This window comes from Anas platyrhynchos, chromosome 4 (assembly GCF_047663525.1).
Source record: "Anas platyrhynchos isolate ZD024472 breed Pekin duck chromosome 4, IASCAAS_PekinDuck_T2T, whole genome shotgun sequence".
In the NCBI taxonomy this organism is placed as follows: Eukaryota; Metazoa; Chordata; class Aves; order Anseriformes; family Anatidae; genus Anas; species Anas platyrhynchos.
Window position 1 is genome coordinate 22990830 of NC_092590.1, and position 27872 is coordinate 23018701.

The window sequence follows — 27872 nt, forward strand, 5'->3', positions numbered from 1 at the left end:
TGCTGCAACAAAGAAAAGGCAGCAGATGGAACAAGATGTAAAAGATTTACCCAGAAGGAAGAAATGAGAAATCTGGCATCCCTAAGGCCTGACCACGTTGCTGAGATTTGTAGTCATCATGAACCTTTGCTATAAGTTTCAAAGGAGGATGATCTGCAGGAATCACAGAATCACAGAATCACAGAATTTCTAGGTTGGAAGAGACCTCAAGATCATCGAGTCCAACCTCTAACCTAACACTAACAGTCCCCACTAAACCATATCCCTAAGCTCTACATCTAAACGTCTTTTGAAGACTTCCAGGGATGGTGACTCCACCACCTCCCTGGGCAGCCCGTTCCAGTGCCTAACAACCCTTTCAGTAAAGAAATTCTTCCTAACATCTAACCTAAAACTCCCCTGGCGTAACTTTAGCCCATTCCCCCTCGTCCTGTCACCAGACACATGGGAGAACAGGCCAACCCCCACCTCTCTACAGCCTCCTTTAATGTACTTATACAGAGCAATAAGGTCACCCCTGAGCCTCCTCTTCTCTAGGCTGAACAAGCCCAGCTCCTTCAGCCGCTCCTCATAGGACTTGCTCTCCAGGCCCCTCACCAGCTTCATCGCCCTTCTTTGGACCCACTCAAGCACCTCGATGTCCTTCTTGTAGCGAGGGGCCCAAAACTGAACACAGTACTCGAGGTGCGGCCTCACCAGAGCCGAGTACAGGGGGACGATCACCTCCCTAGCCCTGCTGGTCACAGTGTTTCTGATACAAGCCAGGATGCCGTTGGCCTTCTTGGCCACCTGAGCATACTGCTGGCTCATATTCAGCCGACTGTCCACCATCACTCCCAGGTCCTTCTCTGCCTGGCAGCTCTCCAACCATTCCTCTCCCAGCCTGTAGTTCTGCTTGGGGTTATTGCGCCCCAGGTGCAGGACCCGGCACTTGGCCTTGTTGAACTTCATACAGTTGACCTCAGCCCATCGGTGCAGCCTATCCAGATCCTCCTGCAGAGCCTTCCTACCCTCGAGCAGATCGACACACGCACCTAGCTTGGTGTCATCTGCAAACTTACTGAGGGTGCACTCAATGCCGTCATCCAGATCATTGATGAAGATGTTAAAGAGGACCGGCCCCAGCACCGAGCCCTGGGGGACGCCACTAGTGACTGGCCTCCAACTGGACTTGGCTCCATTTACCACGACTCTTTGGGCCCGGCTATCCAGCCAGTTTCTAACCCAACAAAGCGTGCGCCAGTCCAAGCCAAGAGCAGCCAGTTTCTTGAGGAGAATGCTGTGGGAGACGGTGTCAAAAGCCTTGCTGAAGTCAAGGTAGACCACATCCACAGCCTTTCCCTCATCCACCCAGCGCGTCACTTTGTCGTAGAAGGAGATCAGGTTCGTCAAGCAGGACCTGCCTTCCATAAACCCATGCTGGCTGGGCCTGATCGCCTGCTTGCCCTTCAAGTGCCGCATGATGACTCCCAAGAGGATCTGCTCCATGAGCTTCCCTGGTACTGAGGTCAAAAAGGCACACACTTAACAGATTTTTCTACAGGATTACAGTTAACATGTGCAGCTATACTTTTTTTCACCCAGAGAATCATTTGCTCAGTGTTGTGCCTCAGCAGACACTCTACCACTTCCTGAATTTTTGCTTTCCTAAATGCACATAACAGTGCAAATCTGCTTTCACTCAGCCTCTCACTTAAGTGAAAGTCTATTTGCCTGAGTTGACAGAAGGCATGCATCCTGTCAAGCAAATGCAGCAATCCGCAGCCACTAATGTCACACAGGCTTCTGCTGGTCTCTTGCAGATAAGGAAATCAATGAAACTATCATTACTGACCAAAAATAAAAACCAAAAGCCTAAAGCAAAGCAAGGATAAAGTGGATCTGGTATGACAGAACGTCAAAAGAAAAGTACACAACATATTCTACATATTCTGAAAAACTGTGGCATGTTCTATGTTCTTTACATTAGTTCTTTACTGCAGCCAAGGCATACCAGATTTTTGCCATCTCTTAAAAAAAAAAAAAAAAAAAATCAGCAGTCGGGGTAAGAAAGACAAACTAGTTGCTAACTTAGCAATCACTACAACGCATTTGCAATAGAGAACAGTTTTTCTTAGGAAGGTCTCCACTCTTTCACAACGTGCACATGATTACAACAGAACTAAAGCAGGAAACCTGAGTAGAAGGTATTCACATTGAACAACAAAAGTCACAGTGTAGTACACAACAGCCCTCACCTGCTCAAAGAAGATACCGCAGCATGCCTCCATTTGAAAACACACAGTCAATGCTGAAAGGCTCAGGAATCCCACCATCCTTGGAGAGGAATTTTAGGGCCTGATTATCAATTTACTATGGTAACTAAGAGAGGTCAGCAACCTTCTCTCTTTCACAAAGTGCCAGATGATCTCTCCACTGAGGCAGCCCCCACTTCTGCCATCATACAACCAAACAGGGACATATTCCTCTTTTCATTTATTTCACAACCTAAAATCTGGGTTGCCATTAAGTGGCATGTGATGGTAAAGGACACATTTTACCATCGTTTCCGTAGTCTTGTGCATGTTTATACACAGGAAAGAGCACTCAGAAGAGCAAAATTACATTTCAGACACACTTTTAGAGAATACTGATTGTTGAACTTATATGAAATCTTTGACCTGTGATTTTTGAACAAAATGAATCAAATTGATGTGCAGCTCCAAAGCAAAAGCATTCTGCTTTCTCAGATAGTATACCATAATGTCAGCAGTGAATAAATAGTGTAGCCAAAGGAAAAAGCACTAAACCAGGAAAGGAATTTAAAAATGCTTTCATTTACTCAAAAGAATACAGCATTTGATGACCATTTATACAAACCAGAAATCTCATAAAAGTACAGATATAAAATATATATATTACAAAATGTTTTTCCTTGGATTACCAATCCTTGAACATTTATTAAAAAAAAAAAAAAAAAAGTTATGAGAAATGGCATTTGTTTCCAGATGGAAGAAACTGATTCTATTTCTACCTGCATGATTTGGGCAAATAACTCAATTTTTCTCATCCTCATTTGCAGCAGCTTTTCTACCACATCCACGTAAACTGCTGGCTCTGATGGAAGGAGGAATCACTCACTGTGCATGCACACAATACTAATACCCAGGGACATGATCAAGGCTGTGATCTCTGGGCAGAACACAGTTCCAACCTCCTCTTTGACCTTCTCATTTGGGCCTACACAAAGTATGAAATAATGCTTTCATTAAAAAGTACATATCTTTGTGTTAAAACTTTGAAGGTGAACGCTTGGATTTAAAAAAAAAAAAAAAAAAAAGTCTAATTTTTAAAGTAGCAGACAATATTTCATAAAAAATATTAAGAAGTAAATGTCACCATGCAGGTTCAATTATTCAGGATCTACAAATATGTTTGGCCTGACAGGGAAAACACTGCTTCCTGTAAACACAGTTTATCCCAGCAGTTCTCCAGTAAATGACACATAGAATTGTTTAAGAAACAGTTAATTAATTTCATACCAAAAGAATTAAAGGAAAAAAAGAAATTAGGGACAGACAATATTTACAAGAGATCAACTGTAATAAGCAGACAGAGTAAAAATTCAGAAATGGTAAAAATAGGAGTTAAATAGGAGATGCGTCAAACTCCTGCTTAAAAGTACAAGTTTTATATATGACTGATGTCTGGGTGGACCAGAACATCTTTAACACTGAGAAAATATGAAAAAAAAATGTGAACAGGACTTCATGGCCTGAACATAACTTATTTGCTTCTATACGTAGAATAACAATTCCTTAAGGAAAGGCAGAAAGAGAAGGAATGCCTGAGAAGAAAGTGCAGAAACATCACCTTGACTACAAAAAGAGCAGTTACCTGAAACACTGGGATCTCAACCATTTATTTCATTTTGCTCTAATTTTTAATCTAACCTCTGGTCAGACAACTTTAGAACAAGTCAATACTGTAGCGAGGTGGGGGTTGGTCTGTTCTCCCACGTGCCTGGTGACAGGACGAGGGGGAATGGGCTAAAGTTGCGCCAGGGGAGTTTTAGGTTGGATGTTAGGAAGAACTTCTTTACCGAAAGGGTTGTTAGACATTGGAACAGGCTGCCCAGGGAAGTGGTGGAGTCACCATCCCTGGAGGTCTTTAGAAGACGTTTAGATGTAGAGCTTAGGGATATGGTTTAGTGGGGACTGTTAGCATTAGGTCAGAGGTTGGACTCGATGATCTTGAGGTCTCTTCCAACCTAGAAATTCTGTGATTCTGTGAATACGGGCATTCTGGATGATCACAAGGCTCCACAGAAACTGCACGTTTTTTGCCACACGAGGTACTAGTTGGCAAATTAAGCACTTTAATCTTCCATTCAGTGCAGAAGGCTTCTGTTTCTTTCTAAGCTACATTAAGAAGCAATCTGAAATCTCTTGCATGAGGTCGAAGGATTTCTCTGAAAGGATTTGTAGTAATGCTGTGAGCCTAAAAAATATAAAACTCTGTTAATTGTGGTAGAATCTCAAAGACACTCCCATACAATATATGAGTTGCTGCCATCAGCCTCCTCAGATCAGTACTTGCTGATCCATCTTTATTCTCACAGCACCTTTTATGTGATTATTACAATCAGATAACTATTTAAACTCAAGGAACTTCCAAACAAAAATGGTTACCTACAAGCACTTAAATAACCTTGTCATGATTGTAAATATTTTTATTGAGATGTCAGTGTATAAGAGGAGGGGACATCATTTTCTCCCAAGGCATAACAACCAAAGATGCTTTTCAGGGTTCTTAGCAGTCAGCTTGGGCCATCTCAGACCAAGTAGTGAGAATGAACATCAAAACAAGGCACAACAGATCCTACCAAGTACATCCATTCTTTTATAATGAGATGAGTGCTCTCCCTGAGCACTTTATTTCTCCACTGTAGAATGAGTTAGTAGGTTTTATTGACCTTTCACTTTCCAAGTGATTTTTACTTGCCCTACCTATCAAAAGTCCTTACCTGTCCCTCTATGGTTAGCAAAATCCATGGGAATCAGTGATCTTTTCTGAGGTGTGTCTGTCTGTAAAAAGGAAAGAAATACTAGTAGATGGTATGGTATTCTTACCTGCTGAAATGGTTTGACAATCTATTTTTTATGGTCTAGTCCAGTACAGTCAGCCCAACCAAGGTGCAAAGCTATAAACAGTACTAAAAACTGCACACTTCCATGCAGATTGCCTCAAAGGATCTGTTTAGTACATTAGACCCGAGGAAATCTCTTCCTCATACACTGGTTGTGCTTTATGTTCATAATCTCCCAAAGCCTTTTAACATCCTGCTGTGTAGAGGGAGCAGGAATCCACGTACACTGGAAATTAGGAGACACACAGTTAATGAGACCTTCTATAGACCAACAATGGGTATAAGTGGACATTCTTCACTTTTCCGTACCTCTAATTACACTGTAACATACCCTGAATGTATGAGTTGTGTTGGGCCTTGAAAATTGATCAATAACAACAGTTCGTTCTCTGAGTGGCCGCTGTTCTGTACTGCCAGGCACTGCGCTTGACACTCTGCTATAAGCATATCTTCCTCGATGCTGAGAGAATTAAAGAGAGAACTGAGAGAATGCAGCGATTGAATTGTTTAAAATTAAAAAAAAAAATGTTCTCACTCACCATGAGCACTGAATTAAAGTCATTTAAACCTACTCATGTTTTTCATACAGATTTGAGCCTTTACCTATACACCAATCTATAAACCCTGAAAGCTTATATTAGAAAAAAACAACTCTACTTGTGTCTCAATTGAAAACAGTGTTCGGAAGTGAAATAATACCATAATGCCAATTTAGTTCTGTTCTTGTTACTTATTTTTTCTATTCTTCATAAGTAGGCCAGAATCAATTTGATTTATATTATTTCAAGACAGTATTATCTTCTAGTTCTCACAAACTAACAAAAAGAACAAAATACTGAAAAAAGCTATTTAAATCCAGATACATAGAAATACAAATCTGGTTGTTTGGCTATTTGTTTATTATTTTTACTCTCTTTTCAGAGAAAAGCTTTTACTATGTTTTTGTTTTTTGTTTAACCTGAGCCTTTGAATTGTTGTCTCTTGCATTTAAATGTACCCCAATGTACTACACATTAGCACATTAAGACCAGGTATTAGGTAAGAACCAGCCTGAACTGTAGAATTGCTCATCTCAACCAGTGATGCAGAACAATTTGCTTATTTTCAAACAGCTTGAGGTTCTTTACAAGTACAAAACGAACACTACTTACATAGGTCTGTTGTAATCGAGGGACTGAAAGATACTGTTCAACAGCCTGTGAGTTTATTGGTGGTAACTTGTTTCGGGCCGTATGTGCACCACCAGAAGATAAACGATCCAAGCCAGCAACCCTACAGAATTTTAAGGGATTCTCTTTTACAAAAATTCACATTTAAATCTTCTTCACTGCAGTAATGTGAAATTATTAAGCAGTTCATTTCTTAATAGAGCTCAGCTACAAAAATTAACAGTACTTAACACAGAAACAAAAAATAAAACAAAGTGCCTCTCCTCAAAAAACACAGTTCTGCATGCTATATTTTTCTCTCTGAATTCTAGTATCAATAATAAGTCTTGTGCTAGTTCTCAAGGTTTTTGCTAAATCCTTCACTGGTGAAGGTTCAGTAAAGTTCTGAGGAAAGCAAAAAATAAAATGAAAAAACTCACAATTTAGTCCCCCTAAGGATTTCATCATTGTACATATTAGGAGCTTTTGAGGAGAGTTGGTCAGAAGTGAGAGAAGGTAACCTACGATGGCTTGGTAGCTTCCTAGAAGATGCCGGCAGTACCCGAGATGATGAGAGAACAGAGTTATCAGCAATTCTCTCCAGTCTAGTACGCACTGAATTTGGAGCACTGGAGCCATTCTTGTGTGGTTTGTCTTGCTCATTCCTAGGAAAAAAGAAAGGAGAATGAGATATGGAAAGATGAGAGAAAAAGGTAAAAGTATTTGTTATATTTCTTGAGCATCATTGTAACCCTCTGAAAATCTAAACATTGTCACACTGGTGATGCACACAAAGATGGATGCCTTTTTAGACCTGCAAAACATCTTTCATGTTATTTGAATTATGCTGCATTTTAGAAATTTTCCTACCAACACTTACTGTATTTTTTCTGCTGTGGCAATGTGCCTCTGTTGGAGTGGTTTTGCTTGAATTGTCATCACACCATTCAAATCACTACAGAAATTGCTGGAGAAACGGTGAACCTAGTAAAAGCAACAAATATGCATTAAATTTTCTTTTTTTGAGAGAAGATCACAAGAAGCACATACTTAGAAGATATTTTACTTGTTTAATTAGATAAGCTTCTGTTAAGAAGACTTGATAGAATACAAGTATCAGGTGAAGCAAATACATGGTTTTGCTTATTTCAAAAAATCTTACAAACAAAAGTTGGGGAAATTAGTTATTGAATTGAAATTTAATTTGCAATATAAGCTTCAGTTGAAACTGAAATTCAGTTCTCAGACTTTCCATTTTCCCTCAGCACAGTCCAACTCTGGGGTACTGAGTCTGAGCATGACTTATCTGAGCATTTTACTTCTTTTGGCTGCTGGGACCACTACAGAGCCAAGTATGCCAATGTGTTATGCAATCTCTTCTGCGTTTCTTATCTTGTTACCTAACAAATGTTGAAAAAGATCAGATGGAATAGAATGAAGTTGCTTGCACTGAATGCACAGACAGAAAGAAAAAAAATAATCCACACAAACAGTGGTTGGAAAAGAACAAAAATGTGCAAAAACGGAGCAAAGGGACAAGGTAGGAGGCAGCAAGCAGAACAACTACAAAAAAAAAAAAAGTATTTCACCAATACAAATACAAGCTTCCATGAAGAAAGGTATGCTCTAATGCCAACACTGTGGTGTACTGCAAAGTCCTCATTTGAGAGAAGCAAAGGAAAAGAAAAGGAGTGAGTCTGAAATACACAGGGTTACAGCAACTGAAGTTGCTGTTTCACATCCCTGCAGTCCAGGGAGGAAATTGAATTTGTTATTTTAATTCTATGAAGAGCATAAGACTCAACCACAATAAAAGCGGAATTGTTTTCTCAGGAGGGAATACAGACTTTTACAGAATACAATTTGAAAAGAAAAATAAATAAAATAATAATTCCAAATCAACTTCAGCAATATCTTAGTGGTAATGGTGCCCTTAGGAACCACAAAATAGGAACAAGCAATAATGGGAGAGAAGTACATTTAATGAACTTCCCAGAATGCTGCTTGAGGTTATTTTTACCTGCAGTGATGAAACAGAATGAGATCCAAAAGATACACTTCGTGTTTCAGAGCCTCTGGAAAGGGGGACACTGCCAGCATCTGCTGTAACTCGACCAACAGGCAAAAGTGGCAGTTTGCATGTAACAGCTTTCAGTTTCTCCACCCGTTTGTCCTCTGCCCAATAAAAAAAAAAAAAAAAGCAGAGGGAATAAGAGCAAATAAGAAAGAGAATGTGTTGATCCTAGCAGCAATATAAAACTTCATGGTAAATAATTTCTTAATAATTTTCCATAATATTTAAGTTGCCACAATATTTAAAAAACTACCATAAATATGTTTTTTTAAAACATTTCCTATTTGTTTATGCTTTCTCTGACAATGAGAAACAAGCTGATCTATAAGGATAAAGTTTGGGGTTGTTTTTTGTTGTTGTTATTTTTTAAAAGTACTTGTAAAGATTCTTAGAATTTTATTTAAAAATTCCCAAAGAATTTTTTCAAGTAGAAAAAAAAATATTTACAGAAAAAGAATAGTTTATGCATCCATACTTTTCTGTCAGCAGCTAAATACTTTTTTTTTTTTCCCCAGGAGGTGGGTATACATCATCATCTTATTTCTATTATAAACTCAAATCACAGAATCACAGAATGGCGGAGGTTGGTAGGGACCTCCAGGTATCATCTAGTCCAACCCCTCTGGTATTTGGTAAGCTATGGATTTGTCATAAGGTGATGCCCTTCATAAAGATAAAGGATCTAATCTGTCGTCTCCAAACTGTAACATTAACCTAAAAAACATACTTGGGGTGTGAAAAACCCTTTTCTACTTCATTTAACATATGAAACATGATGTATAGGTGCTGAAAGTATTCTGAAAAATTCTGCCTTTTCTTTTTTTTTAGATTTAAATTTGAGGCTGAGTGTAATTTCCAGTGCTTACACCCGGATATTCTTCTGCTATTGTCCTTTTAAAATATATTGAAAGAAGAACTAAAATCTCCCTCAGCCTGTAACGATAACGTATGCACACCGAGGAATAGTTTCACTTCTGCTTAGTTTTCCTAGCTTTTGCTTTTCTTGACCACAGTCTGTTAGTACTCCAAAGGGTATATATATAATATACATTTTATATATAAATGTATATATGTGCATCACCATTTCTTCATCCCACATCAAACACTTGAACTCCTGCACTGTCAGCAGGGCTGTCTCTCTCTCTGTAATAATCTGACTACCTAACGATTCTCTTTATTAACAAAGCTCAAACACTGAGAATTAGAAGACTTTGATTCTTAGGTCCCAGATTCAGACCAAGTTGTCAGTGATCCCCTTCTAACTGTGCCAATTGGTGATTATGATTTAAAACCAACCAAACAACAACAACAACAAAAGCATGGTCTCCAGAAATGGAGTTATTTTGGTCAATATTGTGCCATTTTTAAAACATTTCTAAAGCAAAATTCACTGAAAAATAATAGTTTTTTTTTTTATTATTTTGTTAGGTGCATTTGTGGGTTGGCTTCTAGTAAAGCATTACATACATTATAATGCTGTACTACAAACACAGCTATCTTAAAATACTCACATTCCCCAAGCTTTATTCAAGGGAAAAAATATTTTTGTCAAGTTAAATTGTATCAACAGCATATCTCAAAATATCATATACCTGTGATATTGTTTTCCCAATTTTTTTTAATCAGTTCCTCCAGTATTCCAATTACATTGCTCCAGATATGGTCAAATACTTCAGAAGCCACAACATCTTTGATACAGGCATTGGGAGAAACAGGGGGAATGCCATGCTTACTCCTCTTCTCAGCAAGATGTATATTCTTTTGTTCCAAATTCTCGTCACTAATAAATGAAGCCAATTGAAACAAATTACCAAGGATTTTGACTGTTTTCTTTTCTTTCTAACATGCTCAATAAATAGAAACATACACGTGGAAGAAAATAGTCAGATGTAGATCACAAAAAAAAATAAAAAATCAAACGTACCAATCACCTATGCAAACAGTACCAATCAAATATATATCGTTTTCTATTTCTTTTGCTTGCAAGTGAATAATAATATATTTAAAAATCAAGGTATTACAACAGAAAGAAATGCAGATCTAAAAGAAACAACTCTAGAAGGAAGACACTTATTCATTTGAGACGAAATCCGATGCCTTTTACCATAAAGGAACTATTGTCTGTTGCATTTGGCAGGAGGACCATCACACAAAATACTTCTTTTTCATTAGGTCCTGTGTACCTGTATATATCTACAGCACTCCGCTAGTGATCAAAACCAAACAACTTTAAAGGATTTCTGCTGCCTCACATGAATACCAGAGCCCATGACCTCTTTTCTTTCCCCTACTGTGTGGACAGTTACTTCTTTTTCTTCCTATTTACATATGGAATTATGGTGTAGCAACACTTCCTAATTTGGTCTTCTAATGCACTTCCCAGGAAGAAAGTTTTAACCTATACATATATATATATATATAAAATATATATATATTACGCTATCATATTTCCTTTTAAGGAAATGCTTTTTTTTCTGAGATTACAAGGATGATCCCAAATTCATAATGGTTTCTATTACCTCGCTTCCTATTTTCAGTCATTTCTTCCTCAAATTGGGCTGCAGTTTGAGGACTGCATTCTGAGACTTGTCTGTATGGTCCAACTCACAAAATGACCAAGTTATTTTCGTAGTACGCTTTGTAATGCCTAATGTTTTAGTTAGGAAGAATAAAAATATTTTGGGATTGTATCTCAACAACAAAACAAGAAACATGATATCAGGAGTCATGGAGTAGAGAAACACACCTTTATCTGAGTCCCTCTCCCAAGCTTTTTGCTTACTCGGTAAAACAAAGTGATACATCACTTCTAGGAGGACTTTCAATCCTCATTTCAGCTTCCAAAAAAGGCAGGTGCCCACGCCCTTTCTTTCAAACACAGGATTAGAAGTATCTGTCTGGATCTCACTTTGCCTGGTTCCTCAGATTTTCAGAACAACCATGTATCTGCCTGTAAGTGCCTCAAGCTTGAGCACAAAAAGTTATGCTTTGTGCTCTACTAAAGGTTCCCCCTCACAGAGGCCTTTTAGAAAGCAGACTGTTACAGTCTTTCTAGTCTTTCTTCTAACCATTTGCCTTCTTGCTTGAAAATTCAACTGGGCGTGCCACAAGAAAACTTGGTTGCATTTTTGAGAAGACACTTGCATTACTCATCACTCCAGAATGCTCTAAATGCTGGCTGTATCCTGTGCCTCTTTTTGGAAAGATGTTCTATGCTGCACAAAAAGGATTTAAGATTCATTAGGGCAGACTGAGAACACATCCATTCCAAAGACCCTAAACAACCTGGTGGTCAAGGCACTCACCTGCAGAAAGGGGATTCCTTCATTCTACTCCCTGTCACTGTATTGAATCTCCATGCACAAAATACCTCAAATCAACCAGTGGTTAAGGCATATTCCTCTGACAGGGGAGATGTGAGTTTTAAACCACTAGAAAGACAACACAGCTTATCTTCCACATGCCCAGTGAGTGCTTTGACCATTCTGCTATTGAATACAAGTACAGAAGGAACCATATTTTACAGAAGAGAAACCCATTTTACAAACCCTGACCAGACTCAATGACAATTTTTCATGATATTCAAAAATACATATATCTGTTATTTACAGCTCATTGTTGTCAAAGGCAAGATATTCTTCTATTTTTCCATCCATATCATAGATTTCTTCTTCCAGGAACGAATACATGGACGAGTCAGAGGCAGAAATCATAGTGGAAACTAAATCTAGTGATTTGTGTACTGGAGGTGCTGTTGGAATCAATTTAGAGCCTGAAATGCAGAGCCTGAAAAAATACCAACAAAATTATAATTAAATCATCAAGGAAAGAAGAAAGTGCCTATTTAATTATACTGAAATGCTTCAGTAATATAAAAGTAATATTAGTACAAAATTTCTGAAAAGAGAAGATCAAAATGAATCTTAAAAAAAAATATGACATACTCTTTTATATTAATAGTACATTCACGGAGGCCAGGTAAACACTTAGTATTCACAGAGCTATCATTTGGGCTCTCAAAATGCTGAAAGCCTTCGTCGTTTGGCGACAGGAGCTGCTTTCCTATAACCCTGGGGAAAAAAAGAGGAGTGAGAGAGAAAGATCTTAGACAGAAATCCACTGCAGGTGCAAATACCAAAAATACAAATATCTGTAAACAGTGGGCAATGCAAAAGCATAGCTTAATTAAAATTGCTTTGAATAAGCACAGTATGGAGCAGCCATAAAATACACTGCCCAGTATTTAAGTCATTAAAGTTAAGCTTGTTTATGAAGAGGAGATGCTAGCATACAGCTTTTAAGAGCAAATAAAGTCAAACTTATCAGATTGCTATAAAGGTGGATGAAGTAAAAAAAAATCTTTCTCCATTTTATGGATGTTTATTCATAATTACACTTTATGAATGTTTACTCACGGCATCTATAAAAGGGAAAAAGTGGATTAATTCTAGTGAAAATTGCCTCAGGTTTACTTGATAAGTTTATCTTATTCCTAAGAAAGTGTGACAAGCTTTCTTAGTAGATTTCAGTTTAATTTGCAGAGGCTTATGACTAGTAAATACATATAAAAGCATTAATAACATCACTGTTATTGAAAAATTCATTTTAATGGTGTTAAAAATTATTAACTAGAATATAGGCACATGAAGGTCTATGTCTAGAACAGTCAAGAGACACCACACCTCGCTAAGAATGACATGCCATCACTTATGAAGGCAGGAACGGTCCACAGCAGTGCAACACTGACTTCTGTCCTCTGTGCTGTAAGAAGCAGTCATTGCTCTACCTGGACATTTTTCACATCTATGTAAAACAATTCTCATTAATCATACATGCATCCTTGTATCTGTTCACCTAGGTGTTGCTGGGCTAATATCATACATTGTTTCACACTAATATACATAGCTTACATGCAGCATATTTGAAGCATGTGGTTGCCTTCATTTTTTATTTCTTTTTAGGAGAATCAATAAAAGAATTAGCACTAAATTTCTTGGGATTTCACAGTATGCCTTCACTTACAGTAAAACCAAATGTTTCTTTTTAAGATGTATTCTTTAAGTAGAAAAAGTCATTATGAAAATGGTGCATTATTATTTTCTCTTTTCATCTTGATAAAATATCTTTGCTTGCAATCATTGTATTAATCAGAATAAAGAACATTGACTGCTTAGTGCACAACCCCCCAGAATTACTGTTTAACTATGGCACAGCTCAGTCCCAGAGATCCACATTTGATTGCAGAAGTGTTACTGATACAATACATCAAGAGCAGTTCATATGAGGATAGCCTAAAAAATCAAATTAGAGGGATAACTGGTTACAACAAGTACCAGCAAGAAATTTCCTTACCTTAAATGAAGAGACCGCTCAACCCAGTCTGCACATTCTGCCTGCAGGCTCTGAGTTTGGGAGGTCACTTTTCCTTCAAACAGCATTTCATCAATATCCCAAAATAGCTGTTGCACTCTCTGTGTGTTGGCTTCATCAAATTCCTAGAGATAATAATAGTTGCCAGCAAGCACATATAATGATATTAAAAAACAATATTTGAAGAACAGGACAACTTAGACTTGGTAGGTATCTCAAAATGGATCTTCAAACCACCTGCTTCGGTTCATATGCTGCAGTACAAAAAGAAGAAGTAGGTGGCATGATGGCATAACCTCTTCATTTTCTTTTTAAACATATCAACTGCACTGATTATCAATTTGCAAACAAAACTGTTTAAATATTCGATTAATGTACTTAATCAGAAGGTTGTTATGGTTGAAAGCAATTAACTGTTCTAATAGGATGTGCTGCATGTCCATTTTCTGAAAATAAATAAATAAATAATAATAATAATCTTTTCCAGAATATTTAAAGTATACTGTAAAAGCTTCTGTGACATACATCATCCCTCCAGGAGTAAACAGAACTTCTTTCAGTAGATAACCCAGTAGTACAGCTTTTTATTTCAGACCAGGAATTATTCAAGTCTGTGGGTGTTGTATGACCACTAGATGAAAGCGATGAAAGCGTTTCACTGTGAAAAGAAGACAAATTAAAATGAAGAATACAATGGTTTTCTATATAAACATTTTAAAAATAAAGCAACTGATCCCATAAACGGACAGTGATACATATTCCTGTTGGGTGCATGACTCTCAGGACATGCTATTAGAGCTGATATAAAGAGTTTTAAGTGAATGCTTTTAAGCACAGTGCAATGGGTACTTGCTTCTATTGCTACCAGTTAGTGCCTTAAAGGCAATTTCTTCTACTGTATTATGCATTTGTATTTATGTATACCATTGTAAACATAATGACACTCTAGAATATGCACAGATATTCCAATACTTGCATACATACACATAGATGTACCTACATTTCCACCTCTAACAATTATTTTGTTTTCTTCAGTACAGTTAATGGGCACACAAAAACTACATGTTAAAGATAACATAAGCCCTCTTTAACTCCTTTAGAAGCTACCACGAGAAAATGATGCAAAACCAAGCATTAAGTCTCTACAAATGTTTTGATTAGCATGAAGCTACATATCCATACAAAGTGGCTTTTATTCTGTTAGACCTGGTAGACTTTAAAACATGAGCTCTGGGATTGCAGCTTCTCATAAAGCTCAGGTGGTTCCTGTGAGCCACCACCAACTCTGGGATACAGCAAAAGCCAGGGCAGTCAGACACGTGGGCCTGGCAAATCCTAACCAATGTCAACTGGAATGAAATTTCTTGAAAGTTAACTGACCTGCAAAGCTGGTTTGCGTCATTTGCATTTAACCATGAAGTCTGACTTCCCTTCCAGGCTTAATTTCTGCCCTTCATTATCCTCTAAAAACGTGCAAGCCCATAACACAAACCACGAGTAAAATCCAAGCCCACTAAATAATGGTTTAGGTCAATTAATACCCTAAATGCTGTGTGATCTGCCCATTTCTATACGTTAAGAGGAATTACCCAGCTGTCAGAAGCAGAAAGAGAAAACAAAACAACATATTCTAAGCAGGAAATATACAAAATATTAAGTAATTTACAGAAAGCAAAGGTAAGCAGATGTTTTCTTACTCTTACAAAAATAAATAAATATGACTAATATTTAGAATCCTGAACATAGCTATCTGAGCTGATTAAACTGCTGTTTTACTTGCTAGTTCAAATAATTTCAGAAGTCAAATTCCTTACTTTATAATTGTCATTCATGAGAATGACTAAAAGCATGACTGGTGAAAATTAATACCAATCTTGAAGTAAATATTTAAGCCAAGAGTCCATTAATGAAGTACTTATTCAGAAGTTAATGCATACCAAGTGTAGTTATTGATGGCTTCCTGCACATTTCTCTCAAAAACTGATGGAAGAGATTCTCCACTTTTTCCTGAAAGACACTGATTTGTGGAACTTCTGAACAGTCCCTTCCTTAAAAGAAAAAAAAAAAAAAAAAAAGACATTAAAAATAAGACATAATTTCTTAAAATTAAATAAAGTAAATTAAATTTCTCCACTGGAGAAAGCCAACAGCAACTCTTGAATTTTTCAATCACAGAATGGTTGAGGTAGGAAGGGACCTCTGGATATCATGCAGGATACCTGGTACCACTTGCCCAGGGCCATATCCAGGTGACAATCTTATTCACCATAGATAAACATTTGCTTGAAACTATCTGGCTTTAAAATGGCTTTTATTTTACCTTATTTACGTGTAAATTGAGACTTATTTTACTCCACATTTATTCTACTTCAATTTTGCACTTTAAACTTTGCAATGAAGCACAATTGCTTCATTTGCAATGAAGCAGCAGCACCTCACTACTCCCAGAACAGAGCATTGGCACAGAATAGCAATTGTCCATACAGTAATTATTTAACTGTGTTTCTGCTTGACCATTAACCCAAAGCCAGCTTTCTCAGATGTACATCTGCATAAAAAGCTACATATATGTAAAAGCCAAGCAAACAGTGGTTTTAACTAAGACTATGAACACTCAGCGTGGCTGTCCTGTATAAGTGAACTGAGATGTTAGTACAGCATCAAGAAACATGGGCATATACAAGTGGGCTCAATACAAAACCAAGCCAAAGGCTTTCTATTATTATGCCTTTGAAGCATAAAATAAAATATAATAATAACAAATAATAACAAATTCTAGAACCTGAATTTTTGGTTCTCCAAATACCTGAACACATTCAAATTTTGAAACCTTATCTTTCAAACCACACTGATGAGTAATAAAATGCAGTAAGGAACAAGAGTATCTCCATCTTTATTACTAGTCTTAACTGAATACCTTTTAAGAGAGGAAAAGACTTTTAGCTGACACTGTTAATAGCTATACATTTCTGTAATTTGACTAAATTCCATCCTAAATAAGCTAAACCCACCTCTTCAAAATATATACAGATGTGTCAAAATGTTGCTCAGAAGCACTTTTAGAGTAACAGATTACTCCACCTGTGGAACTGCCTATTTTCATCCCAAAAAATCCTCAGGTCATAACCATGAATAGCAGCACGATTGCATCAAAGTACATTTGTGAATGAGTAACTGAACGGAAACATCCCACAGTTTAGGAGTTCTCTTGATTTCTTTAACCAAGAACTATGCACTGGCCCTGCAACGGTTGGGATTTCTCATCTTTCTTCCTATTCCTTCTTGCATTTGTCTTGCATCTACACAGACTACAAAGATACAGACCTCAAAATCCAACTGCACACTCAAACAAACCACATCACACATCATCCTACTCCCGTGCCTTGGGAACCCACCAAGAACCCACCACATGTTTGAACTTCTCATCAGGGAATAAACACTCTGTCTTGCAAATCCTTGGAGGCTAGGACAACAGCAAGATAAGGCATCTTTGTGTGCTTGCTCTGACCTTCCTCCCTCATCCCTGTGCATCTGCTTTGGGCCACTGTCAGAACCAAAGGGCCCCATGAAGAGTGGCAGAGCCCAGCCCCATGAAAACTACATGTTTCCTGACACCAAGCCCTACCTCACCAGCAATAATGGTGAGCCCACAGCCCACCTTGCCACATGGGAAGCTGGTTCACTCCACCCTTGTGCATCCCTCTCTGCCATTTGCCACGTTATTGCCTGGGCAGTTTTCCACGGTCTTTCTCAATTTTTTCATAGCTGATTCTTGCCTTTAGTGCCTTTCCACAGCTTAGTATCACCACAAAGCCTTTTCATGTCACTGCTCACCCCCTTACCTGGTCAACTAGCTTGAATTGCCCAGGACCCAGCACAGACCCCTGTGAAACACCTCTGGAGGAGGGAGCTGTGTGCTTCCTGCTGCAGTGACCTGCCCAGGCAAGAAACCCCTCTTGCATCCCGGCTGCTTCATTTACTGGGAAGTCTTTCAGGAGCCCCACTAACCACATCTCCTGGATCTATACGGATCTTCACAGAACCTCAAGTGCTTTTCTGTTGGCTTCAAGGGCAACCTGAAGCTACAGATGCACAAAACAAGAAATACCAATGAAATCTCTGTGAAAATATACATATAGATGGCATAGAGTGGGGTATAAGATGTAGCAAGAAAGCCTTCCTGCTGCTCATCACTGCACTGCACACACCCGTGTTACTCCGGGGAGCACATGACTCCAGAAGCCGAGCCAGGAACTGACTGCAGAAAGCCCCCAGACCCCCCTATAGCACCCTTCCCCAGCTCTGGGACCAGCAGCAGCCGGTTCCTGACAGCTCCCCGGCCCTCCCCGATGTCCCTGCAGCCGCGCACAACCCGGGAGCCAGAGCCTCAGCAGGCGGCGGCGTCCATCTCCCAGCTGCAAAACCCAGTCTCCCCACGGCCCCCCCACTCACCCCACGACGAGGAGCCCCCGCGGGTCAGCGCCCCTGGCCCTGCTCATGGGGCTGGGCACGGCTCGGCACGGCTTAGCGCAGTTTAGCACGGCTCGGCACGGCTCGGCAGCAGCCCCCACCAGGCCTTCGCGCCGCCCCCCGGCCCGCCCCGTGCTGCCTCGCCTCGCCTCCCCCCTGCTCCTTGGGCTGAAGAGGGCCTGGAAATGCCCCGCTGGGTAAAAGTCCGGTTGCTCCACTGTTCTTCGTGACAGTGGCAGCAGAACGTTATTTTTCAGGGAAGCACAGAAATCTGGCAGTCATTGCCCCGCTGCCTTCTCTCAGACGTGAAGCCAGAGCTGCGCCCAGTGCTAGAGGTGTAGCGCGCTGCAGTGATATGATGCTTTCCGCCCTGCTCCACCAACTTATACCAAAAAGGTTAATTGGAAAAAAAAAAAAAAAAACAATCCCAGCTGCATTTCTCTAAGCCAAGCCTTTTCTTTTTCCCTCCCCACCAAGACAATTATAAATGTATAGGTAAGAAAATTGAGGAGTACATTATTATTATTACCTTAATTTGGAAGCAGAGAGTGTTACGAAAGGAGATGCCAAAAAGTGGTCAGAGTTTAGAGAAATCAAGGAACAAAGAAAAAAATTACAAATTTTACTATCATGCATGCTCATCAGATCTCACTATCAGATGGGTAAAATCCTATTTTGTAGGCTCAGCCTCTCATGGAAGTATTTACTATATACAATCACATTCTGGACAACATACAATACCTTTAATAAACATGCCACCTCGTTACCTTAAAGAATTCATTTTCTCAGATCCCCCATCTCCCTTACCTGCTCCTTCTATTTTGCAAGTGTGATTTGTAACAAACATAAATATACTAAATCCATCATACTCTCACAACATCACATGCTTCCTTGTACTACCTGATACAATTCATTTCATTCATATTTTCACTTTTTGCTGGTTGCTCCATCCCACACACAGTTTGTATATCCAAGAAATAACTATTAGGTGTATGACAGATTTATAGAAAACATTGATATGAGATTATAAAAATCAAAATACAAGCTCCCTGTAACATAAATATATCTACTGGAATGAAGTGATTTTGGTATCACTCCATCCTTTCTTACACTGATTTGGGTCAATCACCACCAGAGCCTATTTCTCTTCCTTCTTTGAAGTGAAATAATAAATAGAAGTTGTACTTGTGACTCCACAAACCCAGCCTGCTTAAATATTCCTCTCTAAAGGGTTACTGCCAACACAGAGTCCCTTCAAGGAGCAGCTTCCTGGAAGTGAATAGACCACTCATGATCACTTTCTTATTCACTGGACAGAATGCACAAAATTCATTACAAACAGCACACTGCTTTATCATCACTGCACAAACAGGCCCTCCTGCATCTCCCCCAGCTAACGCTGCTCCACCTGTGGAGCAGGGAAGAAACAAATGTGACCTGGCTTCCTTCTGAATGATGAACAATATTCCAGGCATGCAATGCAGCAGCTGAGTTGAACATTTACACCACAGAAAGTACAAAGTTCATTGGAAATACAAGCACCCTTCTCCCTCTAGGTGAGGCAGCCACCCATCTAACTTGGTTGCACTTGACCATGGCACACTTTTCCTGTGCTGCTTGACAGGTTTAATTGGGGGTTTTGTTGCTGTTTATTTTTAAGTAGACTCAAAGGACCTTTCAGAAGAGCATTTTTACCCTCTTGTAACAAGTTCAGTGACCACAAACTGCCGAGTGCAACAGACAATATTGAACATCATTAGCAGATCCTAGAGGAGGTGTGTCTGAAGACTGCTCTGTAGCAACAGCAGTCAGGGCTCAGGACACTTTATGACAGTGCCAAATTCTTCCTTCAGCAGTCTGGACATTTTTATGAGACAGACCCTGTGACCCTGAGAATAGCTGAAACACTCAGTTTGGTTCAGTTTTTAGTTACTTACTGAAGTACTGCAAAGGAAATGAAGGTATGTGACAACTGTGCCTGTTCTGCTTATACTCCCTACTCTTCAGCTTAATCGAAGTTAAGAAAATTGCAACAATTCTTGAAAAGTCATTCCTGAAATAGTTCAGCTCAGGTAACTTCAAAGGATGCACAGAGAAAGAGGCAGAATCCTAAGAAATTTAATAGATCTTTCATCTAGCCAACCACAGAAAATTGTTTTAAGATAGCTATAATATCTGTCTTGCCTTTTTGCTTGGAGATGACATGGCTTAATAATGGGGAAAAAATATGCCTTGGAATGTGATATAGCAAATATTTACTTTCTAAGCTTCCAGCAACACAGTATCTTTATTATTATTATTACTGAAAACGCTGGAGGCTGTGAAGACTTGACAGCTAGCAAAATGCAGCATGAAAAATCACAGCATGTCTTGGTTGATAAGCATCACTTCAGACCCAGAGATGATGTTTATTTTGCTCTCTTATCTATTAATGAGCATTTCTGTGCTTTCCTCTTTGTTCAAGGAAGTACTGACTTTATTTGAAGTTTGAAAATAAGGATCTTTGTCAGAATTTTTCTTTCCTGATAGCCTTTTATCATAACAGCCAGTTTTGCAGAAATGGCATTTAGTATCTTTGAACCTACATATGAATTACTAATGCTTTGATTATTAGACTTTTCCAGGAGTGTTCCAACAATTGAACTTTCAGTGATTTTTCAGGTGACAATCTTTTCAAACAGACCAAATCAATATAATTTACCCCAATGCAAATTACCTTCATATGAAGCTAAAACTCTTTTCCTAAATAATCATGAAACTCACACCTGATTCAAAAGGAAGATAGCTTTGGAATATACTGCCTTCATCTCCAAAGATGAGTTATCTTGAAAGATTTTGCCAAAGGAATATTATCACTCATCAGTGTGACACAGATAATCAATATACATCCTAACCAGGATGTGATTCTGCAATGGCTTGCAATGGTGATGGTCTAAGTAGGCAAATGGCTTCCAAAAAGGCAATGATTAGATTTTATGTCTCAGCTTTGGGGAGCTGCATAACAGCTATGAGGGAGTCCACAGGGAAGAAAAAAAAAAAAAAAAAAAAAAAAAAAAAAAAAAAAAGTCTTGGCCAGCAGCATGTTAAGAGCCCTGTGGCTCCAAATCACCATTCCTCTCTGCTTGCAGGTGGCAGAAGGTTCTCTCAGAACCTGAATCCCAAAGCACAGAGGTTCCTCAGGGCTTCCCAGCATGACCATCTGTAGGCTGTTCGCCCTCCACAGCAGCCTCCTACACACAGCATTCAGCAGTTGCACCTGTTTTACCCAAGACCTACTTGCCCTAGGGATACAGTCTTCATTTGACATTGTATCTGGAGTGAAGAGAAGAGAATGTAACTTCTTTAAAACCACAGACAACACAAACAGTAGCAAACATATAGTATCCTTCAGGGCTATTTCTAAAGAGGTGGAATAAAGTAAAACTGGACATAATTTTTAATTTTTTAAACTGCCTAAGTACTACTTAGACCATAGTACTACATCCACCTAAGTGGAATGCTTAGTATTAGGCATTTTCATACTGAAACCTGAAATAGATTTAAGGTTTTTGCAACCATGACCTTTGTTGCGCCCTGCTCCTGTCTTCCTAAGATAAACAATATGCTCTTCTGATTTTAAAGCTAGGCTTAGTTCTTAAAACTACCTGCATGCGCTACACTCATTTTATTCTTCTACTAATTTTGAATGCATTTCAAAATTATAAAGCCTTTAACATGACATGAGCTTGGTGATTATTTTATAAATACATATATTTTATATTTCTATTATTGGTTCACTGTGAAAATGAAAACATAAGTATAATACTTGCTTCCAGAAAATAAACAATTTCTGAGAGCAAAACATGCATATTAAGTACTGCTCTTATTTATGGAAGTAAATCTGACTTTTTAATATAAATTATGAATAAACATTAAGAAAAATACTATCATCTTAATTAACTACAATAATAAAGAATGCTAATTAGCATCTTAGAGAAGGTGTTTTATTTCTTTAGATCTGATAGGAGGCATTTACTGCTGGAGGATCAAGTGTCTGTGAACAGAGACAGGGAGAGAGTAGCAGCCTAACAAAACACTTGGAAGTGGTCCACAAGACTTTCCGCATGTCTTCTTATTACTCATGTACCTTTGAAAACTCGGTTGATGTTTTTTCTTGTAACAGACCCTGTTATGCAGACGAAAGAAGATCATGGACACAGCTCTACAGTACACAGCGGTATGCAAGCAATGCAAGCGTGGGGAGACCTTAGTCTGTATATGATACAAAGCACCTTTCTCTTTCCTCTGGGACCAAAGACATCATTTCTTTCATGTCAGGAAGCCTTAAAAAGCACATCTGATATATTTTAAAACACAAGTACTTGTTATGTATATATACTGAAATAGAGGTTTATTGGCCAGAGCAGAGGGGTTACACACTGATGATGGATAGTCTCCTGCTGTATATATGACAAATCCCTCATGCACACAGTCACTTTCTGTAGAGTAAAAATGCATCTTGACTACCAGTGAGCTAAAAACACCAAAGAAAATTGCCAAACCTGCTACAGCCAAACACTTAGAAACAAGAAAGTTTTTCAGTCTCCCAAATCAGCCCGTTCTCCCCGTCATCCAATATCACTCCCTTCCTGTCGGTCCCAACTTCCATACAATTCAGCAGCATCTCCCACCCGACATTACAGGAGTGCTGCCAGTAAATAATTGTAATAGCCCTGGGCTCTTCCTCTTTTGCTTTCCATCACTGATGCTCATGATCTCTCTCATGGAGTGCTGGCTCAGAAACAGAGCACCTGTTTTTAAGCATAACACTCTCGTCTCTCCTAAACAACAGAACCTATTATTAAAGGTAATAGGTAGGTTCTGGGCATCTGAAATCAATAAAAGCACTTTGAGGAAAACTGGCATTCTTTGTTTTTAGCATTTTGGGCATTTATTCTCTGACTAACTACTTGCTGGAAATTGCAGGAGACTTAACCAAGAAACTATAATTACATAAAATATTAGGAAAGGCTCAATAATACTTTCAGTTCCATCCATCTAGAAAAATACTGAAATCCTGACCAGTAGTATCATGTAAAATTAATAATACCTCTAAGCTCTTTTACACTTATTTGCAATGAAAAAATTGACCAAGGAAAACACCACATCATTGCATTTGCACTTTGAGGTCAGTACAACAGCTGCAATGAGAAGCAAAGTAATGCTACATTGCCCTGTATAGATTAATATGCATTACAGCATGAAAGGGATCTATTCCTATTAATGGTTAAAACAGGAGACAGGGAAGCAGTTTCCATTCTCTTCTGCAGCTCATCAACTTGCCTATACCTGTACTTTCAAAGGTCATCATTTTGAAGGCCAAATCTTGAGCTACTGAGAGACAAAAAAGCTGGCAGTAGACAGAGACATTTTTACATGACAGATAAATCTACCTTTCTTGTACCACATTCACTGACAGGTTTTCCAGGCATTAGAACTGTCCTGAAACATGCAGAGCAGTTCAAGGAATTTCTACAAAATATTACCCATTCCTAAATAACATAACTGAAACCTTGTCTGATTTATCTCTAGATCATCTAATAGCTGTTATCTGCCATAGTTACCACAATGTTTTAGGTTACTAATAATCACGTTTCTTAAAAAAAGGTATCAATGTATCTTGGTTTCACCAATATGCTGTGGTAAGTGTAGCATAAGGCATCACATCATCCTCCTAAGGATATTGTGACCTTATATAGCTTGTTTGTTTGTTTTTCACCAAACAACAGTAGTGCAGGTGGACTTTTCTCCTTTAAAAAAAATAGTAATAATAAAAAAATCTATTACTGCTCCTTCAATGGGATGAGAAGGATACAAAATCAATATGTAAATAAACGGTAAATATAAAATCCTATAAACTACTGCTATGGTTTAGCCCTACACTGTACTAGGACTGATTTTGGTCATTGCAGAGCTGAGAAAATTGAAGGACTGAAATATTTAGAGTACCCAGGAAAGACAAGAAGAAATCAGTGCCAGATTTTCTCTATTTTGCTCTCTCAGTCATTTCAATTGTTGTTGATTTTCAGCAACTAAAGAAAAAAAAAATGTAAAATATAATATGGATTACATTTTTTTATTAACCAATCACTCCTAGTTAAATTGCTATTAATGAAAGCTCAGTAGTCATTGACAATGTCTTCTCAAATATTTTAAACACCAATAAGACTTGTCACATAGGAATTTTGTTCAGATAAGCAAAAACTTCCTACATGTAACTATGAAGGACATAACACTGCATTCTGCAACTCACACATTCAAATCTGAACTGTAGGCAAGGAATACTAAAGTTTTCAATATTTAATTGAGATGCTTCTTCTACAGGCTTAAGTGGAACCATCTAATTAAAAAATGCTAATGTGGAGGTATAGACTTTCCTTGTCAAAGTGTTGTATCTTATTCCTTCTATGTCCTTCTGGTTTGGTTTGCATTTTGTGTGTGTGTGTGTGTGTGTGGTTTTGGTTGGTTGGTTTTCGTGTTGTGTTTTGTGTGTTGTTTTTTTGTTTGGTTGGTTGTTTTGTTGTGTTTTTTTTTGTTTGTTTGTTTTTTTGTTTTTTTCAAGACAGACAATACCTTATCAGAATAAGCTTGACTGCTATGAATAAAATATTTGAAATGCTGCCATGCATACAAAAGTATAATGATTATGGAATAATGAGGGAATATCAGTTAGAAGTGTTTCAGTAGTAACCTGGAATAAGCATTTTGCTGCACACAACCAGTTTTAATGTAATAAAGTTTATTCTTCACCCCAATACAAGCAAAAAGTTAAAGAGTGTCATCTTTTTTTTTTTTCTTTTTTTTTTCTTTTTTTTTTAACAATAAAAAAATCAGCCCTTTAACAGGAATACCAGCTCAGACAGCATTATACCCAGCTTTATTTCTGGTATTTAAGAAAAAATAAAATAGTGGGAAATTACAGACAAACACTGACTTGGTTGTAATATTATGTAAAAAAAGCATCAAATACATTTTAAACATAATTCTGTCAATATACCTCAAACCACATTAATCCCACTACTGCAGAAAGGCTACTATTCTACACAAACGCAGCAAAATGCTAAGCCTGAAGGAGCTTTATTTCATTCTGAAATAAAACCCACAACTTTAGATGGAGGTTGGAGGAAATAAAAGCAGCACAGCAGGGAGGATGTTACACTTCTTGTATTATTCTCACAAGTTACATATCTTAGCTATGAGACAATTACGGTATCTCAATTCATTTATTATTTGCTTAAATAAATGTAAAAATAACTTTATAAAACTGTTTATTTACAAATAGCCATTGGCAATGGCTTTTTGGAGAAAAACAGACTACATCACCTTTACATGATGCTGACATTGGGACTAGCAGGTACAGTTCAGAAAGCAATCCTACAGTCATCACAGACTCAATACACAGTGACAGCCAAAGCCATCAGCAAAATGTTGGTCCACACCAGGAAGGATACTGAAATGGAAAGCATCACTTTGCTGCTATGTAAAGCCTTCCTGCATCCACAAAGAGAATATCTGGTCCCTGCACCTCAAGGACAAGCAGCAATAAGAAAAAGGCTACAAATGTGATTAAGGGAATAGAGGGAAGGAAGGCTGGATAGGCTGGGACTATTCAATCGGAGAGAAGGCTAAGAGTTGACATGATCAAACTTTACAAAAACACAGAAGAGGCAGATAAATCAGAAGATGATCAAATTATTATTATACCCTGCTTGTGTTGCACTGGAGGCACTCCTTGAAATCAGTGAGGAATCAATTTAAACAGACATGAGCAGAAAAAATAAAAACAAATACTTTTTTCCCCTCCTTGAAACAGAACAGACAGTGCCTTTCAAGAGATTGTTGTTCCTAAAACTTATTGGCATGTTCAAAATCAGGTGCCTTCGCAGACATCAGGCCCATAAACTGCTTCCAAAAGCATCGAACAGGTGCCCACCTTCTAACACACCTACTGTATCAACCGTGAGCACGGGGACGAGCACAGTTTCTCTGCCAGGGGAAAGCCTGAGGACTGTAATACAAATTCTGCTACGTGGAAGCCATACATTAGCATTTTTTTCTTCAGGGGAAGTACAAAATACACTTCCAATGCAATAGTATAGCTATTTTAGACTCTAGCCAGCTATTCTGCTTTACATTTTCCAGGAAACCTTTCTACGTTGGTTCAGCAAACAGCCACGAAGTGAGCCCCCCGACACACACCCTACATCACTCAGGAGCTCCCCACGCCGGGCAGGGGGCGTTTTCCTCCCACACCGCCCAGCACGCCCCGAAGGACCGGGGCATCCATCCCCCGGGTCCGGGGGCGCTCCCGCTGCCGCCCCCTCCCCGGATTCCTCCGGGGCTCGCACTCACGGGGGGCTCCGCGGGCTGCGGGGTCCCTCCTCGGCGTCGCCCTCCTCCGCCGCCGCCTCCTCGCCGATGTCGGGCAGGGTGATGAGCAGCGCCCGGCCGCCCGCACGGCCCCCGGGCTCCATGTCCCCCGCGGCGGCGGGGCCGGGCCCGGCCGGGGGACGGCGGGGCTTGGCGAGGGCCAGGATCGCGGCGGCGAGCCCGGGAGGGGAGGACGGGGCCCTGGCCGGCTTTGACCCGGTCCTGGCCCGGCCCCGGGTGGTTGCTAGGCCAAACAAAGCGCAGCAGGGCTCGCACCGCCCAGCAGCGAGGTATGGAGGTCGCCGTCGAGCCTACGCGCCCCATGGCCGCGTGGGGGTGTAGGGCGGTGAGGGTGTAAACGCTAGGGAAAAGGTCCCTAAAGGAAGCAGAGTTTTATTCCTCACCCTGCCAAAATGTCTTTCCCCATGCCATAGTAAAACCAATCGCACTGAGCACTTAGGAGGGTAATGTGTTTGTCCTAGCTGCGTGTCCCGTTTGGGAGCTTGCAACCCTAACATATCGTGCATTAAATCTTGGCACAGAACCTATTCCGAATGTCACTAACTTGTTAACTTCTCCCTGTCGTGCAAGAACCACAGAAATCGGCAGGTTCCACCCCAAATCTACAGACTTGAGCATTCTACCTCACTTCAATACTTTCGATATTCTTTTCAGTACCTCTGTAGTCCAAGGTAATATCTTTGATGCTACAAGTTTGATACTATTTTTCATTTATTTGATTTTCATCTCCTCAGTAAATCAGCATAGCATGGTCTGATGCTATCCACTGTCGAGAAACCAGACAGCTGATACATACTGTTAACCCTGAAAGGACTTAAAACTCTTCACCAGAAGTAAACCCATTTATTTACTCTCAGTAATACTGAGAAACGTATGTATAGTAGAAGAGCAGAAATAGAAAACTTCCAGACAAACAAGGAAGTTTTGTACAAAAAAAAAAAATAATAAAAATATATATGTATGTATGTATGTGTGTATATATGTCAAGTATATTGATATTTTACCATTGGTCCCGTGCTTAAATGCTTTTGTGTTTTGTTTTGTTTTGTTTTTTATCATTAATTTAATTCTCACTGTGACCCTTCATAATGTCTTCTTCTGTTGTAAATTATTTCAAACTGAATGTAAATACTAAAATAACTTTTTAGAGCACACTGTCATACTTTTATCATTTTAAATGCTTTTCATTCGTCAGCAGTTACATTTAGTTTGTATTCTTAGCTATATTACAACAGTATCCATAACACATTTA

General features: G+C 39.0%; 1 protein-coding gene across 4 annotated transcripts; it reads right to left on the reverse strand.

Moving 5' to 3' along the window:
- Positions 1-2797: 2797 nt before the first annotated feature.
- Positions 2798-27348, reverse strand: FAM149A (family with sequence similarity 149 member A). 4 transcript variants are annotated; one of them, XR_005265451.2, is made up of 14 exons: positions 26582-27348; positions 15658-15768; positions 14246-14378; positions 13703-13845; positions 12295-12420; positions 11960-12136; positions 9943-10130; positions 8297-8451; positions 7157-7260; positions 6717-6941; positions 6280-6400; positions 5460-5588; positions 5112-5354; positions 2798-4479 (listed from the first exon to the last, which is right to left on the reverse strand). XR_005265451.2 is itself a non-coding variant. In XM_038178505.2 (14 exons), the coding sequence occupies exons 1-14, from the start codon at positions 26701-26703 to the stop codon at positions 4406-4408; spliced, it is 1869 nt and encodes a 622-aa protein (XP_038034433.1). In that variant the 5' UTR covers positions 26704-27341; the 3' UTR covers positions 2798-4405. The 4 variants fall into 4 exon arrangements, 3 of the variants coding, with proteins under 3 accessions (XP_038034433.1, XP_071893278.1, XP_071893277.1); XM_038178505.2 differs by lacking the exon at positions 5112-5354 and adding an exon at positions 5006-5066 and having other exon boundaries at positions 26582-27341; XM_072037177.1 differs by lacking the exons at positions 5112-5354; positions 26582-27348 and adding exons at positions 5006-5066; positions 18173-18329.
- Between the last annotated feature and the right edge of the window lie 524 nt (positions 27349-27872).

Bases quoted from the DNA above. Each gene is read 5' to 3' on its own strand.
- FAM149A (XM_038178505.2), bottom strand. From the start codon at position 26,703: ATGGAGCCCGGGGGCCGTGCGGGCGGCCGGGCGCTGCTCATCACCCTG. The intron at 12,137-12,294 runs GTATGTCATATT...GTATTTTTTCAG, and splicing joins TGTACTATTAATATAAAAGA to GCTCTGCATTTCAGGCTCTA. The intron at 8,452-9,942 runs GTATATGATATT...TTTATTGGGCAG, and splicing joins TTGGGAAAACAATATCACAG to AGGACAAACGGGTGGAGAAA.